Source organism: Astatotilapia calliptera, chromosome 4 (genome assembly GCF_900246225.1).
Source record: "Astatotilapia calliptera chromosome 4, fAstCal1.2, whole genome shotgun sequence".
Lineage (NCBI taxonomy): Eukaryota > Metazoa > Chordata > Actinopteri > Cichliformes > Cichlidae > Astatotilapia > Astatotilapia calliptera.
Window position 1 is genome coordinate 26,837,621 of NC_039305.1, and position 10,649 is coordinate 26,848,269.

Below are 10,649 nucleotides of genomic sequence, written 5' to 3' on the forward strand. Positions count from 1 at the left end.
ACTATAGCAAACAGTGTGTATTCTTTGAGACTAGATGACACAAGTGAAGAGTGGATGTGCACATATCCAGCTTTATTGTCTGTTTTACTGTAAATGGGAGCATACTTCCCAACAAGAACAGTGAGGTATATGAATCAGAACCTGAAACTAGCAATTTAGGTGGTAAACTCATTAGAAAAGCATTTAATGAGCTTATAGATCAAGGGTCATTTTCTCAATAGACTTTTATACATTCTGACTTACAATCATTATGCAGCCGCACATTCCTTCAGTGCCTATTCAAAATGCAGGTTTAAGGTACTTTCTCATTTGCTTGACTTTTCAGACCCAGAGGCCGTGTCTCTTCAGTATATTTAGCTAAAAGCTAGTTAGCTTCACTGGGGTCATGGCTAGTACCTGCCACACAAACACATAGACACAATTGCAGCACATACTTAGCACATTAAATGGAATCACATTATTATTTGTTTTAATTATATTTACCTATAAACATTTAAAGGTAAGTGCACTGGAATAAGTTTTTTTTAGCCAGGTTTTTACAGGAAACAAACAAATTAGTATACTCTAAGTAAATTTAAGTACTGCGGAAATAGCTTTAGGTAGTACATGAGTAATTTAAAGTATTTCATAACTTAAGGTATTTTACAGGAAAGAAGACAAATAATTCTGTAAGTAGTTTTAATAACTGCAGAATGTCTTGGTAGGTTTGCAGAAAAACATAATATTTCGCCATCTTGCATCGAATGCTGTGCTTTTTAACATCCGGGTGATATTATGGAGAGTCTTGGCATTGCCTAACTTCCAGGTATTTTACAGGAAAAGAGACACTCCTTTTCTTTAAAAGCTATGTTTTAACAGTGGTTTAATTCACCCATAACATGACCCTCACCCCGAAATACACAGCTTATGTACGATGTAAGTTTGGGAAATATTCCTCCAAAAGTTGATTCTGTTCATCTGGACGTAGCGTTTTGTGGGAGAAACGTTTCGTCACTCATTCAGGTGACTTCTTCAGTCTCAGCTGACTGCAGGTTTCCCCAATCTTATAAACAGTACATTTGCACAATGACTGAAACCAGCCAACCGAAGGAACAATGGGCTGGGAGGTCAGTTCCTTAATCAGAATTATGCAAATTCTCATGACCATTGATCAACAACCATGAGTACCATTCACAGAGAGTTGGGGAATGGCTGCAATCACAGCATTGTAAGATGGCAAAAGATGTACCCTTAGGCCCCCTCCTCAATTCAGAGATGGTCTTTCCCTTTTCACGTAAATGGCCTCCTTGACTCTGCGCTCAAACCAGCGTTCCTCCCTGTCAAAAGATGTGAACATCCTCATCATTGAAAGAGTGTCCACTGGCCTGTAGGTGTAAATAGACTGCAGAGTCCTGGCCTGACGAGGTAGCTCTTCTGTGTTGTGCCATCTGCTTCGCCAAAGGTTGTTTGGTTTCCCCGATGTATAAATCCTGGCAATCCTCCTGGCACTTAACAGCGTACACTATGTTACTCTGTTTGTGTCGGGGGACCTGATCCTTGGGGTGGACCAATTTTTGGCGCAGCGTGTTTTGGGGTTTAAAAGCCACAGAGACCCGGTGTTTAGAAAAAATGCGTCTCAACTGCTCCGATACTCCTGACACATATGGGATCACTACAGGTTTTCGCTTGGGCAGCGGTTGTCCTTCTCTCCTGGATTAGCTGGAGCTTTCTTTTGGCACCTTCCCAGCTTTGACAAAAGTCCAGCTGGGATAACCACATTTACTCAGGGCCTTCTTGATGTGCTGTTTTTCTGCCTCCCTGGCCGCTGTGTCTGTGGGGATGGTGTTCGCTCTGTGTTGTAGCGCCCTGATGACACCCAGGTTGTGCTCCAGTGGATGATGAGAGTCAAACCTTAAATACTGATCCGTATGTGTAGGTTTACGGTACATGTCAGCTTTGATCAGTGGGTTTTGGTCAGTGGTTGTTGCTCAATGGTCATGAGAATTTGCATAATTAAGATTAAGGAACTGACCTGCCAGCCCATTGTTCCTTCAGTGGTGCTGGTTTCAGTCATTATGCAAATGTACTGTTTATAAGATTGGGGAAACCTGCAGTCAGTTGAGACTGAAGAAGTCACTTGGATGAGTGATGAAATGTTTCTCCCTCAAAACGCTACGGCCAGATGAACAGAGTCAACTTTTGGAGATCTACTTACCTGGATGATTGAGCATGCATCAAGATAGGGAAATATTGTTTCTCCAAAATTGCAATAAATTTGCACACCACTTTAAATTACTTATGCAGTACTTAAATGTAATTACATTACATTACAATTTCTTTTCTTTTCTGTAAAATACCTTAGGTTATGCTATGCTTAAAATTACTCATGTACTACCTATAATTGCATACGTAGTGCTGAAATGTACTTACTGGTATGATTGTTTAATTTCTTCCTGTAAAAACCTGACTTGTTACCACCTTATTCTGCCATTCCTGCCTTTAAGGAATTTGTTGGTAAATATTGTTATATTGTACTTTCAAATAAAATACACTGAAATAAAATTTTATTGCAGGGGAATTACACCCTTAGTCATGCGTTGTGTTATAAAGTGTTAACCTTTTTGCTGGTCTCCAAAACAACAATGGCTAGGGTTGTGGTTTTCACTGATGGTTGAAACTCCATCAGTGAGTTTTAAGTGTTGCCAATATCTGCAGTTATCCATGTTAATAGAACGAGTCTGATGCTCAGCTCAGCTATAGGTCCCCGTTATTTGATGCATTGGTGTCAGTAGAAGCCCAAATTAGGTCCCCATATGTCTGCAGATCTTTTGCCTTCCTTATTAATCACATTTTTTTCATCCATTTGTTTTGTAAAGCTCATTGGAGGGTCTGTTAATTTCTAAGTGCTTTTATTGTAATCAGACTTCTAATTAGTGCTTTATACATGACAGGTGTGAGAGAAAGGTCAGCTGGGACAGCTGGATATATAGTGTGTAATACGGTAATTTTAAAATAAGTAGAGAGAATCTTTTCTGTTACAGCTGCCTAATTCATTAACACAGCTAGATTGGTTGTAGTTAGATGCACTGTCCAGACTGTAATTATTGTAATTATGTGCATGATTACACATTTTTTGCATACGTGCTGAAAGAACTAGGTGGGAGATAAAACCCTTTTAACATGTAGTGCTCAGATTTTAAGGGCTTAAACATTCTGTACAAAAGTCTTGAGCCACCCCCTCATTTCTATATATCTTGCTTCCAAGGAGTCCAGTAGTTCTCCAGGCTTTCTGAAGGTCTTTGAACATTTCTTTGTTGTGTCTACAGATAACGGACAACTTAGCAAAGAGCCAACTAGCCTGTTGCAAAAAACAAAAATTTCCCCATTATTTAACTGAATCTATTAAAAATGTCAAAGATTACACAGTTTGAGAGACATAAAATAGTATTTTTGTACCAACAAGGTGAACCCCCCAAATAATTAGGCTAAAATGGTGTGTTCTTAAATTGATTAAACTGGACAACTGGAGGACAAATGTAGTGGGCCTTAAAAACAACCTATAGCTGAAGTCCTTAAGAAATCCAACAAAGACCTGACACTGAGAGGTGGATCAGCCAGTGGTTCTGGGAATCTTGTTAGAATTGATGTAATTATAAATGCAGAAAAGTACAAATAGAGTTTGAGCCACCCTACAATACTGTAAAGTGGAAAGTGTCAGAACTGGACAAAATCGAGCACAGGACTTGTCAGATTATGAAGAGACAAAGTCAGTATCAATCTAAACGTCACCTCATACCTCTCAGACACAGGTGATCATCTTTTAACTAACTTTGTGCTGATTAACAGCTGCTGAGAACAATTTGTGTCCAGGTACTTATGAACCCCACTAATATGGGTGCTGTGTACTTGAAAGGGGCAAATTACAGCACAGTTCTCCTTATAGCAATATAAGCTTAATCTACTGAAAAAAGATAGACAGATGATGATGATATAAACCCACTTAAATTAAAGAAAGTGAAGATAAAACAACAAAAAATATAGTAGTTTAAATACTGTCTCTGCACTAAATAGGAGGCTAATGCTAGTTCCTGGCTAGCTTAAATTAGCATGTCAGTCCCAGCACCAGGCCAGGAAATTGTTGGCAGATCTCCTCCCCAAAATGACTTCAAAAAAAGTCACATAACTTTTTAATTAGTAAGTAATGAGCTTTAGAGGAACTGGTGGTAGATTTTGTTACCTTTGGATAGAGCCAGCCTAGCTAACCGTCTACTTTTTTGCTTGAAACTAAGCTAACTCTTGCTTCCAAGTTACATATTTACTCTGTTCATATGCCTTATTGGTATATAGGAAGAAATTCAAAGTCTTATCTGGGTTCTTATTTACTTTTGTTAATGTGCCAGTGTTTCTGTTTACATGGTAACAAGTACACCAGGACTCGCCAGTCTTTTTGTAATTTACTGCTGATAGGATCACTCATTCTTTCCATGTTCCAGAAGAGCAGCTCACCGCTCACTGCGGATTCTGATCATATCCTCCCCATCTCATCGCAGAAGGCTTCCTCTTCCTCCTCCTCCTCTCAGTGGTCTTCTTCTTTGGCTGTCAGCCTGGTGCGTCCACTGAGCCACGAAGTCAGCCAGGGCTCTTCCAAGACTGCAGAGGAAGAAACTGGTACCAACTTCCAGGGTGCTCCCATCAGGGCTGGTCGCAGCAGTCCCAGTCTCTCGCGGCTCGGCAGCGGCCACACGCTTCAAGCACAGGTGGCGCGCAGTGAGCTCAATGTCCGCCTGCCTAGAGGTACGTGAGGATAGAGCATATGTCTTGGCTCTCAATCACATAGGTGCATACATATACAATGTATTATATATTCTCAAAAAATCAGTTGTTAATACTGGCATTAACAAGCCCTTGACAGGCGAAATTACCCTAATTTTTCCCTTTTTTCAGTCAGTGTTTAACCATTTTACATTATATTGTTAAGGAAATATTACAATGTTATACATCTTTTAGGTTTAGGCAGAAAACTGAACCCCTTTTGACTTTAAATGACTGAATTGCCTCTAAGCTATACTGACATTGAAGCATTTTGGTGCAGCTCTACTTTGCACCAACCTCCTTTGTTACCTCCTCCTCTTGCTCAGGTTTTGAGCGTCGGCCGTTGAAGCACCCATCTTGCCCGGACGGGACAGAGAGGGATAGCGGCCCTCCTAAGCCCCCGCGCACAGGCACCGTCCCCGCCCTGGTGCCCAAACCACCCTCCTACCCGCTGGTCAAAGTGGTGGGCAAGTTCTACACCCTGAAGTGCCGGTATATGAAACTTGTGTCTTGGGATATAGCTTTCCAGGACCCAGGAAAAACTGTTCAGGGCTCTTAGCATTAGAAATTTGGAGACTGTAGCATTAATAGGACTGTCTGCCTATGTTTTAAATAGTCTGTTAATCCCCCAAGCAGCAATCCCTGTTCCCACGCCCTGTCGAGCAGTACTCCACTTTTAGTTGCTAATGCACTATATTGAGAAGAGCGAACCATTTGGGATTTTCAGGGAACATGAATGAGTGCTTAAGTTCTGATATAGCTGCAGCACAAGTGGCAGAATGGGCCGCCCCTGAGAGACAGAGAATCTGGCTTAGCGGCATCGGATTGTGTTTTATCTCTTTGTGTTAGAGCATAAGTAGTTGCATTCATTTTACTGGCTATTGGTAACGCCGTAAGTGATCATTTCCAGCCTAAAAAGTGTGTTTTTGTTCATCAGATTCTGTGAGGTCGAGTTCCACGGTCCACTGTCGGTGCAGGAGGACTGGATCAGACACCTCCAGCAGCACATTCTCAAGATGAACTACAACAAGCCCGCTGCTGCCAAAGCAACAGCCACCGAACCACCTGCCCTAGCTGACGATCCTGTGCTGGTCCAGGCCTCTGTCCCAGCCTCCACCTCTACCTCCAGAACCACCTCTACCGCACCGGCTCTCACTTCCACCTCAAACAGCAACACGACTCCCAAGAGCCTCTCCCCCTCGCCCGTGGACGAGTGCGCTCCTGCCATCACTGCCACAGAGATAGTTCAAGTCTCAGAGGAGCAGCCAACCCTAACTCCAACTCCTATTCCTCTCCCCACCCAGACAGCGTAAGCTCACATTCATCACCTGTACTCATTTTATTTCTTCCAGTTTCTACTTGTTCACCCGTTTCTGTCCTTTGGCCTTCACAAAGTGGTGTTTAGGAGGAGCATTCTCCCTCCCAAAGAGCCCTCTGAGCCCCAAGCACCTTTTGAAGCAGCTTTCTAGACTGTTACTAAGTCCCGTTGCCATGAGAACGAAGCTCCACTGGCTTATCTGCACACCAGGGATGGGTGATTACGGGAAATGTCCAAGGTTATAAGGAGAGATGGACTAATGTTTGTGTTTGCCTTGTTTATATTGAATGTTCAGATGTGGATCGTTACTGTACCTCTCTCATTCACTGGGCGATTTAGGGTTTAATATAACCCTTTATTAAACTTTAACACCTTGTCTACTACAACCTTCCCTCCAATCTTCTACTTATGAACAGCGCATTAAAAGACCTGTGAGATTTTGACCATTGCTACCAGGATGTTGGTAGCTTTGACTGACTGAGATTAAGCGACAGTTCTAATCATGCTAGTCTTGCGGTTCAGACTTTAAACATGTGATAACACTTAGTGTTAATAAAGGCACTTTTAATGTGGACACTCAGCACTTAATGATACAATTTGAATAGATTAATATGATATAGGGATGCACCGATATATGGGCCTAACACTGATATTGGTCGATGTTGGCCTCGTTGAACGATATCTGCTCATTGGCAAATAAGATGGGACTTACAGGAATCGGTGGCCTGTTGTGATTAAAGGGACACAGCATGGGAAATCCAGACTAAAGTCACAAAATTTTTAAATTAAAAATTCAAACTGTGCCTGATCTTTGAAATATTGTGGTTTGAATTGACCACAGGTAAAAGATGGAAAACATTGCCAGCATCACCTAGGAGGCAACTTTTTCTGGTTGACTGGCTCAGCTGTGGGGTTTTCCCCCAAGTGCAATTTATTTTCAGTTTATCCATCAGAAAATGTTCAATAAACTAAATTTTTAGGCATAGTTTGAATAAATATTCCAGACAGTAAAGTTAAGGTAACAAATATTGGAAATATTGAAAAGTCAATTAATAAATATTTCTTTGTTCTCCTAGAACGGGGGTCTGCAGCCATTACTGTCAAGAGAGACGGCTTTGAGCAATTTTTGTTCAAACCTATTTGAGGATTTTAATGAAACCTAAATTAAAAATGAAAGACACGAGTGAAGTATAAATTAGCATATCAACCTTACTAGTAGGGTAAATAATTAAAATCTTTATCACGTGTGAGGTACCGGTGATCATCCTTACTTTAACTTTGCACTACAGTAATTCCTTGTGTTGCAACATTTATAAAAATTTTAGAACTACAGTGAAAATTGATTACTATCGTTTTGGATTGCCAACAAAATGAAATAATTATTAAGCACTGGAAAAAAATTCAATTAGCATGTGTTTACTTGAAATTAGACATAAAGCTATACAGGCCACTGCTAGCGTTTTTGCAAATGAATCGCATTAGAAACCTTTTTGATAATAAAGTAACATCAACCAAACAGCTTTAAAATTAGTACAAGTAAAAATCCCCATTTTAAATTTAATGTTGACTAAAATTTAGTTTAGTAGGAGGCAGTGCTCCTTTTTCCCCCCTTCAGCTACAATCAACCATCTGATCTACAAACAATCACATTGATATCCGCTAATAAATACAAAATTTAAACTTGAGCTCACTGATATCAGCCAGTTGAGCCTATCTATATTGTCTTTTAGAACAACCAGTAAATGAAAATTAAACTAACGATGAGGTGGGAGAAACACCCTTCATGTTATGAATGTTATGAGTGTTGCACAGTTTGGCCACCAGAGGGCACTCTGCAACTTCACTGTTGGCTACAATGTATAGAATGCCACAAAAACAACAACCAGCTGATGCGATGAGTCGGGCAGGGCAAAGAAATAATTGCACATAACAAATGTTAGACAAATCTGCGTATGTTTCGTGCGTCTGAAAGCACAAAAATATTCGAGTTTTTAAAGCACCAAATATCAGTACCGGTGTCAGTCTTAAGAATCCTGTATTGTTCATGCGTCAAATTTAAAAAATGTGTCATAGGAAGTGAGCAAAAGAACCACAGGTTTGCAACCCCTGTCCAAGAACAACAAAAACATAAACAAAATTAGATAAATTGTTACCTGTAAGGTCCCGGAGTCAGTGCATCCCTAATGCGGATTGACAAAGACACATTCCGACTGACTGAAGGAACAAAAAGTGGAAGCACACCCAAAAAGGGAAACTCCTTACTCTATGAAGTAATACTCTCCCCAAAATATATGTTTCGCTTGAATGTAGCTTAAAGCACCTGTCAAAACCTTAAACGCACACATTCATACTCAAATCAAACACAGGCCCTGTACTACAAATCAGGTAACAGTTTTATCTTTCACGATGTTACCACTCCACAGCCTGCTGTTTTCAACAGATAGGGCTGCAGTTGCTTTTTAATCTTGGAGACGTGAGGCCACAGTATTCAAGGTTACACATCTCCATTCACAGTGTTGCCATTTTCTACCTGCCTTTTTCAATGTAACCCAAATTATTTATTTATTATGTTGCTTCTGAATGTGGTAAGCTAGGTCATTTAAAAGCTAGAGTATAACTTAGGAATGTTTTTGAAAATAGGCCGGCGGTGCGCTTTTATGCCAGCGTGTTCGTTTGTATGTCGGTGTACATACAGAGCAAATGTGCATTTGTTTCCCCATTTTAAAAGAGAGAGAGAGAGAGACAGACGTAAACGCGCTCGATACAAAGACACCTCATTAAGGTCAAAACGAACTAAATGTGGGAGCCTGTCTGGACTTACATGCATCCATCGTCTTGTTAGGATGTGCCAAAGAGCCTGTTTACTTCCCTGTCTTGCCTCTGTAAAAGCTGTTTACATTGGACCTGATAGTGGAGGAAACTCTGCACAGCTACCGGGTTCCCCCAGGGCCCCCCACGCAGAACAATGGACTGAACCAACGGTGGATCCCCCAGTTTTAAAGACTCGGGCTGCTGAAGCGGCTTCTCGTTTCCGTGGGGGTTAGATTTTTCCAATTAAACGTGAACACAAGCCAAACTTGATTACAAAGCAGGGCTCTGGAGAACCGTCAGCCCTCAGTCCAAATGCAGAAACGCAGTCAACCTCGGCCTCCTGAGGATCGGAGGTCTGTAGTCTCTCTCATATCAACCTTGAACCGAAGCAGTAACTCAAAGGGTCCATGTAGGCGGGCAACCTTTTAGAGTTTGTTCCAGTGTTGCCCATGCTTGAAACGTGACTGCTTGATCCAAACGATACCCTTAACCCTTTTATGGAGTATAGATGCATACTATATACAGTAACTACATGTACTTAAGAAACTGTTGATGCTAGTAGAGCCGTCTGCAGTTCTATTAGCGAGGTAGTTTAAAAATTAAGTGATCTTAATTCCTCTATTGTGATTTGATTTCAACATTTGATGCTATGTATTTTTTATTGCTCTGTGCATTTCTGTATTTGCAGTCCTGCAAGGTGAATCTTAGAGTATTTTTTATTTTATCTGTTAGTCTCTCCAAGCTGAAACTTTTGGTGCTGGCGAGTGCGTTGTAGGTCGGGAGCTGGTTGAGTGACTGAACGCGAGGAAGACCTTTTAATATGATTGTCACGTCCTGGTATCAAAAGGACTCTAATAAGCGGGCCTTAAAGGGGACCATTTTGCAAGGTGAGATATAATTCTTCCTGTCTGCATTCACAGAGTAATAGACACTGTTGCCTCCTGCAGGTTTGTGGCTGCACTGCTGCGTGAGGTGTGAATTGGAGACCGGTGCATTATTAGTTCCCTTTTAAGATCACCCGATTAAGCCTCAGCTGGTGTAACTGGCTGTTTTGTGTGTGCGCATGTGTGCGTGTGTGTGTGAGAGTGTGTGTGTGTGAGTGTTAATAAAAAAAGATAGATGACGATGTTAACTGAGAAGAAAAAGATGCAGTCAAGAAAAGAACTGTACTGTACACGAAGGGTTAAGTTTTAAGTAAATCAACTCCAGAACAAACAATAAATGTGATTTCAGTTTCAGACACTGAATCTTTGTCTTTATTGTTATGTTGTTGCGTCACACGGCGGTGATGTTTGACGGCTGTGTCAAAAGCCTTTGGTTAATTGTTTTATCAAACCGCTAGGGGGAGCTAGAATACAAGCTCCAGTTTGCATTCATTTCAAGCAGGTTTGGGATGCACCCCAGCTGTAGGTGGCAGGGGGGAATATTAGTTAGCAGTGTTTAAATGATCTCTGTCTAAATCACAGAGTGTAAATAATAAAACAGCAAAGTTACTTGAGAACGGTGATCAGGATCAAAATGCCACGGCTTCAGCAGGCGTCGATACACAGCCTTCAATTTTCATTCTTACCCCTGGAAAAGAACTAAAACTGAACACTGAGCTGCTCTGGGGGTTTTGATCATGACAGCTTCCAGAAGGGAAATCGAGTAAAGTGAAAAGGGGAAGCGGACACATTTGTGCATGCTCTAATACATGGGACCGATGTTAATAAAAAGAAAAACGCTATAA

The 10,649-nt window shown here is 41.1% G+C and overlaps 1 protein-coding gene across 5 annotated transcripts in view; it reads left to right on the plus strand.

The window, feature by feature from the left end:
* The window catches only part of wizb (WIZ zinc finger b), a 33,516-nt gene extending 23,349 nt beyond the window's left edge, over positions 1 to 10,167 (plus strand). For 4 of the 5 annotated variants that reach the window (XM_026165849.1, XM_026165847.1, XM_026165850.1 and 1 more), the window contains 4 exons: positions 4,473 to 4,773; positions 5,118 to 5,283; positions 5,729 to 6,100; positions 6,187 to 10,167. In XM_026165849.1, coding sequence (XP_026021634.1) covers positions 4,473 to 4,773; positions 5,118 to 5,283; positions 5,729 to 6,100; positions 6,187 to 6,196 — 849 coding nt within the window. In that variant the 3' untranslated portion in view covers positions 6,197 to 10,167. The remainder of the gene's footprint in view (positions 1 to 4,472; positions 4,774 to 5,117; positions 5,284 to 5,728; positions 6,101 to 6,186) is intronic. The other variant, XM_026165851.1, reaches the window with a different exon arrangement.
* The last annotated feature ends 482 nt before the right edge of the window (positions 10,168 to 10,649 follow it).